Below are 8,738 nucleotides of genomic sequence, written 5' to 3'. Positions count from 1 at the left end.
CTCATAGAGTGGATGTATACAACCTGATCCTGTTGCATCCTCACATCTCATCTGTTTTGCTTAACCTAGTTGTTGTGCAGACACTGTGTTAACTCATTTTATTCAGGGGTTGGAATTTCTTTCTTTTTTTTTTTTTTTTTTGCTATCTACTTTACAAAACATGATGTCCTTATCCAAGCACTGACCCTTCCTGATAACATGATCAAAACATATGACACAAAGTCTTGCCACCCTCACACCTAAGGAGCATTCGGGCAGTACATCCTCCAAGACAAATATTAGTTTGGTCTTTTGGCAGTCTGTGGAACCTTCAGTATTCTTTTCCAATCTCACAATTCAAATGAATCCATTCCTCTTCTGTCTGCCTTATTTATTGTCCAACTTTCACATGCCTGTGAGGCAACTGGAAATACCATGTTAGTCCTTGAAGTAACTTGTGTGCTTTTTTAGCATTTTTAAAGAGGGTCCAATTGGTATTTGATGTTGGACAAAGTTCGCAACCATCACTCTTCAAGTGCTGTCATCGGTAGAGTGAGGCTGACACTAATGCCTACCTTCTGAGACTGTTTGGAGAACTAAATGAGTTAAAGAGCTTTAGACAGCACAGTGACACCTATTAAGTACTTAAATGCTGTGTCTAGGTTAGCTGAATTCTCCCTCGTGTATGTTCTCTTCAGGAGTTCTTCAGACTTTGTGTCAGGTAATCTTTCTCGCTTAAATTACAGGTTATTTTATACTACAGTTTAGTACTTCAGAAAGTTCTGAAAGTAAAAATTTTCTTAATCATTCATGGCAAGATCTCAAGTGATTTAGACTCACTTATTGGCAAATCTGACCGGAACTAACATGAAGCTATTGGTAGTATATGTTTTCTATAGTTAATATGACTATGCTTCTATTTTTTTTTTTTTTTTAGGAAATCCTAATGCTTCATTATGTAAGATGCCCCAAGTTCTGGTTGGGAGGGATTTTGTGATGTAGTAAGCATACTTTTAAAACTTTTTTAAAATTCTCAGTTCTGAAATGAATCTTTTTCTACAGTTTAGGCTACCAAATGACAGATTTATGTGAGTAGGTATTGATACTAAGGCTTCAAACCAGTTCATTCCAGTTCAATCTCCTGCTGAGAATTTGCATTTCTACCCCAGGTAAACTGAACCAGAATCTACATTAATAAGATCCCCAGGTGATTCTCACATATACATAAGATGCTCCTGTATATGAGAATCACCAGGGATCTTATTAACTTGTTCATTCTGATTCAGTATAACTGGGGTGGAAATGCAAATTCTCAGCAATGGGGGATTGAACTAGAATGATCAGGTTGGAATCCCTGTTTGGTATGACTGTCTTCCTCTTCAGGCTGTAAAATTTTTGACCCAAGTCTTATTCATGTGGAATCCAAGTTCCTGGCACATAATAGGCATTCAGTAAATGTTTGGTGAATGAATAAACTCTGCCAAAAACTTTGCACTTTGGTGAAAAGAAACAGACTTGAAAGTGGAACCTTATTTATTTTTTGGAACACAAATAAAACCTACTGCCTTCATTTCACAAGAGATTGAATTGTTTTACTTCTGGGGTATTTAAACATGATTAATATAATGAGTAATTTGGTGATGAAATCTAAAAAAAAAGTTCTAAACCATGCTATAATTTCACCAGCCATCAGCCATGTCTTGTTTCTTTTGACCATTTATTCCCTGGAGCTTTGATTTTTTGGGGGGGTAACTTATAGAGAAAGAACACCACGTGGGGATATCTATACCTGGAATATTTGAAGTGGACTGGGGTGGAGTGTCTGTTTCCTCTGAAAATGACAGTAAAAACTTCAAGTACCTAATTAACTATTGGGTTTTTCTTTTGTAAATAATATATGTTGATATTGATGTAATGTGCTGTCTAGTTGGCCCAACTCATAACTGACCCTCTAGTGGGTTTTCATGGGTTGTAAATTGCATAGGAGGAGATTGCCCATTTTTCCCCTGCAGAGCAGCTGATTGGATTTGAACTACATGCCTGCCTTTATTTTTATTTTTATTTTTTTTACATGCCTGCCTTTAAGTTGGCCACGCAACAACTTACCAGTGAGCCACCAGAGCTCCCTAAATAAACGATAGGAATTAGAGGTCTATGTTTTAAAAAGAAAAGTCCAATATTAGTAGTATGTTGATATGTTCCCTAGCAGCAGATATGACTCATAACTGCCCCTCTAGTGGATTGGATTATGAGGGGCTATAAATCGCACGAGATGATATTTTCCATTTTATTCCTTTGGAGCAGCAGTGGATTCAAACTGTGTGCCTTTGGATTGGCAGCATAGCTCCTTACGGCTAGGCCACCAGAGCTCCCTAGTAGTATGATAATGTTATGTTGTTAAGTGCCTTTGAGTGGAGAGTCCTCAGTGCTTGGGTATGTAATAGCAAACTTAAAATCACTTTTGACAATTAGAGCTCTTACTTTACCTTTCTATTTTATGGATATGGAAAAATACAGCAAAAGTAATTTATGCATACAATTTTTTTATTAATTTCAGTGAAAATTTACAGAGACTTTGGATTTCCATTCACTCATTGTTATGCATACAATTTTTAAAGGACAATTTGAAACAGTCTTTCGTGTCCTCTATGAGCTTGCATGAACAGTGTGGAAATTAGTACTTATGAATACTTGTATTTTGTTGTTTCATGTCGTTCACCAACACAGCAGTATGATTGTGCGGTCTACATAAAGCCTTACTTTACTAAAACTTGTGTGGACATTTTAAAAAATAGACTGAGAAGGCCATTTGAATTATACAACTGTATTTTTTCCCCTTCATTTTATTTAACAAATTGGCTTGGATACAATGGTTCATTGGTATGTTTTGATATTTGTAACTGGTACAGCTGAGCTTTTAAAAAATAACTGATAGGCTGTTTTCTGCTAAACTTAACAATGCTGTCACTATATAGTATGTAAAATGTGCTAAATGAATCGCGTATTCTTGTTGAGAAAGAAGTTATAGTAATTGAAACTAAGAGCACTGTACTTATAGAAAATTTGTTTCTGTTAGATTATCAGTTTAAAATGGCTTTAGTTGGTATCTTAAGGGCTAGCTCAGAAATCACTTGTAAAAATAAGCTCAGATGTGGCCTTGAGCAAAATCACCATTGGTAAAATTCTGTTAAAATTATTCGATGGTTTACTGCTTTTATTACTTTTTGACAGAAGGATAGTTAAAGAAGGTAGGGAGGATGCCTATATCCTTATTTGTTTTCTGTTGTCATCTTTGTAGGGAGCTCTAGTGGCCTAAGGGCAACAGTGGTGGCCTAACGGAGCTGCGCTGCCAACCCAAAGGCACATAATTCGAATCCATCAGTTATTCCATGGGAGAAAAGTGGACAGTCTTTTCCTGTGTGATTTACTTCTGAAAACCCACTGGAGGATCTGTTACGAGTTGGTTCCAATTCGGTGATACTTAACACCACCTAATAGTCAAATGGGTAAGGAGTTCTGTTGTCAACCCGAAGGCAGGCACACCATTCAAATCCACCATCAGCTCTGCAGGAGAAAGATGGGCGTTCTCCTTCTGTGCATTTTACAGCCTCTGAAAACCCACTGGAGGGTATTTGAGCTATATGACTCGGTGGCAATGAGTTTGGAGTTTGGGTTGTAGAAGGTGTAGGTTGCCATCTGCCAAGTCTGCTATCTTGCCAGAAAACTGTGTCTCATAACCTATTTTATTTTCCTTCCAGGAGAGGAGTTTTATGGGATGATATTTGGGATATGGATTGGAGAAAAAGAACTTGGAGAGAAAGAGTGAAGGGGAAAGTGTTGTGTGATGAAAGCCATGGGAGTAAAGTTTCTTTTAAAGAGGAGGATAATTTGTCATAATCAGCTAGCTACTCCTATTGTTACACCCTCCTCAGTAGTTCAGCCATTGTTGGGAGAGGGGGAAAGGTCAACACAGGAAGTCTCAATAACTAGAATGTTCTCTCTGTTAAGTGACAAAACTAAAAAGTTTTTTGTTGTTGTTTTGCTTTGTTCCATAGAAGTGAAAGGGCGGTTCTTTTTAGCAGTGGGAGGAAAAGGTAGCTTTAATATTTCCTTTTAGAGGGCCAGAGAACATTTGTGATTATCTGACACAGACGTCATAAGTGTTCTAATGTTGCAGCTTAGAAGCATTCCTTAGCCCTTTTTCTTATTAAATGCCCTTTCCCTTCCCACAAAGCTTGCTTAAATGTAGCCAGTTTTTGCATATGAATAAGGTTGGAGAATTCAGAATTCCACCTGAGGTTATGGAGCCATGTTTAGGCAAGAGTTTTTAAAATTTCTTAAGAAAGGAAACATTGAAAAAACTGTAATAAAATAGTAACAACTGGTAAATCTACATGATAAGTATTAAGAGTTTCATAGTAATTATTCTCTCTACTTGTCTACTAATTGTTTATTAATCCACTTTGAGTTTTAATAATAATCTGCTATCTTTTTAGGTCCAAAGAAAATCTAGATGTGAATAATCTGTAAAAAAAGATTGATCCATAGGTAAAGAACTGAATCTTTCTCTCCCTCTCCTTAACAGTTCTTTTCACTTGCTAATTGGTGAGATACAGATTGAAGGATGAGTGAACTGGAACAGCTGAGGCAGGAAGCCGAACAACTGCGAAGTCAGATCCAGGTGAGTGGGAGTGAAGTTTTGTTTTGAAATGTTAACACTTATTCAGCATCCACGTTTATGCTATAAAGATCAGCAGGAGACTAATGCCCACAATGTGGCCACTGAGCTGGGCCTCACGTCCCCATTTCTTCATCCTCTTCGCCAGTCGCCCAGGCAGTACTTTTTTCTTTCCTTGACTCTTGGCCACTCAGAACTCACAGCAAGAAGGCACCATCCTCAGACTGTAAAAGGGGCAGACTCCCGCCTTGAGCCTGTGCAGCCCGCGTGACTCCCCAGCTTCATGATCTGCTGGCTCCAATTGCACTTTTGGGGTTGATTGTTCACTGGAACAACTCACAGAATTTATGAAGGATATACCCTGTTTATGACGGCATTATAACCAAAACATATATACAAATAAAGAGATAAATTGGGTGTGGTCTGAAATGATTCCTAACTTGGAGCTTCCATCTCCCAATGGCTGTGCTGCCCTCCCAAGACCAAGGAGGTTTTCCTGTCAGCCAGCAGGTTGGGTGGTCAGCCAGTCCTGCATGAACAGCCTCCTGATCCCGGCTGATCTACCTCCCAGGAGAATCTTCTGATCTCGGCTGCCCCTATCACCAGAACAAATTGTCATATGTGGCCAGGAAACCCCAGACCAAGGTATTCCAGTTGCTTGAAGGGTTATTTATTTCTCCAGATCCAAGGCCAGAGGCCACCTCCCATGGGACAGTACTAGGTCCTTCACCCCACAGCGATGTACAGAATTAGTCATTAACTTACCAGCCTATATGAAATAATTTATGAGGCTGGAAATAAATTCTTCCAGGTTTGTTCCTAACAATGATCTATGTACATTAATGATTTGTGCATCCCTAAGAAGTTAATTTGGAAGCAGGAGTGGCATCCACTTCCTAAACAACATGACTCTGGAAACTATGAACTTTGATAAATGTTGATAGTTATAGAAAAGTTTCAGGCCTTTTGTTCATAGGGTCCCTAGGAGTTGTGCTCGACTCGAAGACAATCAACAACAAGCAAGAAGTTAATATTATATATATATATATATATATAAAATTTAATATTATTAAATATACAGTTAATACTTTGAGCACACACACACATACACGTATATCCTGATGCACATACACATAAATGCATCCCTGCTAAAAGGCATAATTACCTTCATATTCATAAAGCTAGAATTACAGTTTGATTATTGGTGCAATATAAGGAGGCAGATATAACTACATTGTAATATATAGGTTATTAATCTCTAGTTGATGTCAAGACTACCGATGGTTATTTGCTTCCTCTGTTTCGTGTTGGTTTTACAAAAAGAAATCCTGCAACTATCAGATTCAGAAGACATCTTAGGCTCAGCACCAATAGGTCCGCCAAATCCGGAAGAAAATTATAAAAATCATGGTCCGAGAGGTGCAGACAAATGACTTGAAAGAGATGGTTAATAAATTGATTCCAGACAGCATTGGGGGAGACAGAAAAGGCTCGCCAGTCTATTGATCCTCTCCGTGATGTATTTGTTAGAAAAGTAAAAATGCTAAAGAAGCTCAAGTTTGAATTGGGCAAACTCATGGAGCTTCATGGTGAAGGGGGAAGCTCTGGAAAAGCTACTGGAGATGAGGCAGGTGATAAAGTTGAATGAGCTGATGGCTATGAACCACCAGTTCAAGAATCTGTTTAACATTTAGTCTTTTAATGACAGATGTTATTTTTTATGGAAAAAAAAATGAAAGTATCATTTGCTGTTGGGTTGACTCTGCCTCTTGGAAATTTGGCCATTTCAGAGCACTGTGTTCCTTAGGGTTTTCAAAGGTGGTTATTTTGGAAGTAGATATAGCTAGGACTTTTATTCCACAGTATCTCTGGGTGAACTAGATCCTTCTGCCTTTCAGGTGTTAGTTCAGCCAAACGTGGTACCTGTTAGTACCACCTACATACAGCCTCCAAAACAGCATTAGATTGCAAAAAAACATTAAACATTATTAGTGGCTTTCTTGGTTTCAAAAAGAGTGTGAAGACATGTCTGATAGATATTATTCTTACAGAATTAACTCAAAACAGTGAAGAACTTGAGAAACAAACACAAGTGCTATCTTCAGTAACCTGAAAGATGTATGGAATTTCAAACCATAATAGAATGAGAATAATAGAAGCCTTGTCAAGTACAACAGGGTGTGGGTAGATTCTGGAGAGGATGTCTGCAGGTATAAATCTTAGGCAAAGCAGGTAGCAGTCCCTTAGGGCATAGCATCAACAATTGCTTGTTTGGAACAATGGAAACAGATGCTTCCCTGGTCTTCATTAGCCCTGAGGGATAGCAAGGAAGACAGAGCTAAAAATAAAAGGATATAGAACTGTCATCTTCCCCGAAAGCTGCTTTTGATGAGCAAGGCAGAGGAGAGAGACTTGTGAGTAGCCTGGCAACTGACTGCTTCTAGCTTGAGGACATAAAGGTTGAAACAACTAACAAATGTAAATGAAGGACTTCAATCCAAAGCTTGGACAATACCCATTCTTGAAATTCTGCTGCAGCCTTCCCCAGTGAGAACATCCCTAGATGTTGCTGTTAGATGCCCTTGAGCTGTATGTAATTCATAGTGACCCTGTGAACACTATCTGAACCCTGCCCTGCCCTGTGCAATCCTCACTATCTCTGTTAAGCCTCAGCCTACGGTCACTGCCAATCTGCCTTGTTGAGGGTCTTCCTCTCTTTCTCTGACCCTCCACCTTTCTCGGCATGATGTCCTTTTTTCAAGAAATGGCCCCTCCTGGCAAAATGCCCAATGCGTATTAAACAGGTTTTTTTTCTTCTAAGGAGCACCCTGGTTATACATGCTCCAAGAGAGACTTGTTTGTTCTTGGCAGTTCCTAGGGTTTTCAGTACTTTTCTCTAACACCACAACTTAATGGCATCAAGTCTTCTGTCATCTTTATGCATCCTTATGAACCTTTAGTAAATATTTCTTTCAGAAGACTTAATGCAATTTATAAGTGAGGAACAATAAAAAAGGAACAAACATTATAGCTATATGTTGTTGTTGTTGTTATGAGCCATCGAGTCGTTTGCAAGTCATTGTGACCCTCTGAACTCTGCTCTATCCTGAGCCAATCTTATTGTCTCCAGCACACCTACCTCTATTACCCTAGTCACTGAGTCAATCTATCTCATCCAGAGTCTTCCTCTCTTTCACTATCACTCCACCCTCCCAAGCATGATGTCCCTCTTCAGAGATTGGTCCCACCTCGCAACATGCCCAGAGTACATCACTTAGAGCTTCAGAATCCTTGCCTCCAGGGGAAAATCTGGTTTCACTCTCTCAAAGACAAACCTTTTGGTTCTCATAGTAGTTCATGGTATAGTCGGTACTATTCTGGAGCACCATAGGGCCATAGGTGCGTCAAACACCATAATTGGCTACCCATCATGGACAGTGTTTGTTGGAGTTCCCAGATTAATTCAGGTTTGGAAGCAGGACTGGCATCTGCTTCCTAAGCTACATGCCTCTGGGAAGTCTAAAAACTTGGAGAAATGATGATAGTTCAAGAAAGGCTTGAGGTCTTTGTTCATCTTCTGTTTATATATCCTTTCCGCGTGTGTTCTCAGTCTATATGGTGGACAGATATTAAAGAAGTTAGCCTCTGTGTGGCATCAGAATAGGAAGAGGTTCAAGAAGCGGCGGAATGCTTCCAGATAGGCAATTTTGGGTGGTGAGAGCCAATGAGAATGCATGATTATGGAGAAATTTGGAATGACAGAGCCCATGGAGTTTGAGCCATGCTTTGGTTCTTAAATTCTGTAGGGCCCTCAGTCAAACATTCTTCTAGGTTGTATAGCCCTGGTCTGTCCACTTGCTGTACTGAGGTAACTTGTGGTTTCTGTGATGTTGAACACTGTGACACTGATGTGTCAAATGTGATAATGGTTACCCATGGTGGATAGTGTTTTTGGTGGAGCTCCCTGATTAAAACAAGCTTGGTAAGACTAGCAAAATTTAACAGAACAGCAAGCAACAAATGCTGGCGAGGTTGTGGAGAGACTGGAACCCTTATTCACTGTTGGTGGGAGTGTAAAATG

General features: G+C 39.3%; 1 protein-coding gene across 1 annotated transcript in view; it reads left to right on the top strand.

Moving 5' to 3' along the window:
• The first annotated feature begins 4,589 nt into the window (after positions 1-4,589).
• The window catches only part of GNB4 (guanine nucleotide binding protein (G protein), beta polypeptide 4), a 33,110-nt gene continuing 28,961 nt past the window's right edge, over positions 4,590-8,738 (top strand). Inside the window, exon 1 of the mRNA XM_006884023.1 lies at positions 4,590-4,660. Coding sequence (XP_006884085.1) covers positions 4,604-4,660 — 57 coding nt within the window. The 5' untranslated portion in view covers positions 4,590-4,603. The remainder of the gene's footprint in view (positions 4,661-8,738) is intronic.

This window comes from Elephantulus edwardii, unplaced genomic scaffold, assembly GCF_000299155.1.
Source record: "Elephantulus edwardii isolate Elephantulus edwardi_28Jun2011 unplaced genomic scaffold, EleEdw1.0 scaffold00031, whole genome shotgun sequence".
Classification (NCBI taxonomy): domain Eukaryota; kingdom Metazoa; phylum Chordata; class Mammalia; order Macroscelidea; family Macroscelididae; genus Elephantulus; species Elephantulus edwardii.
Note: the sequence above shows the minus strand (reverse complement) of the source record. Positions and strands in the feature narration are given on the sequence as shown.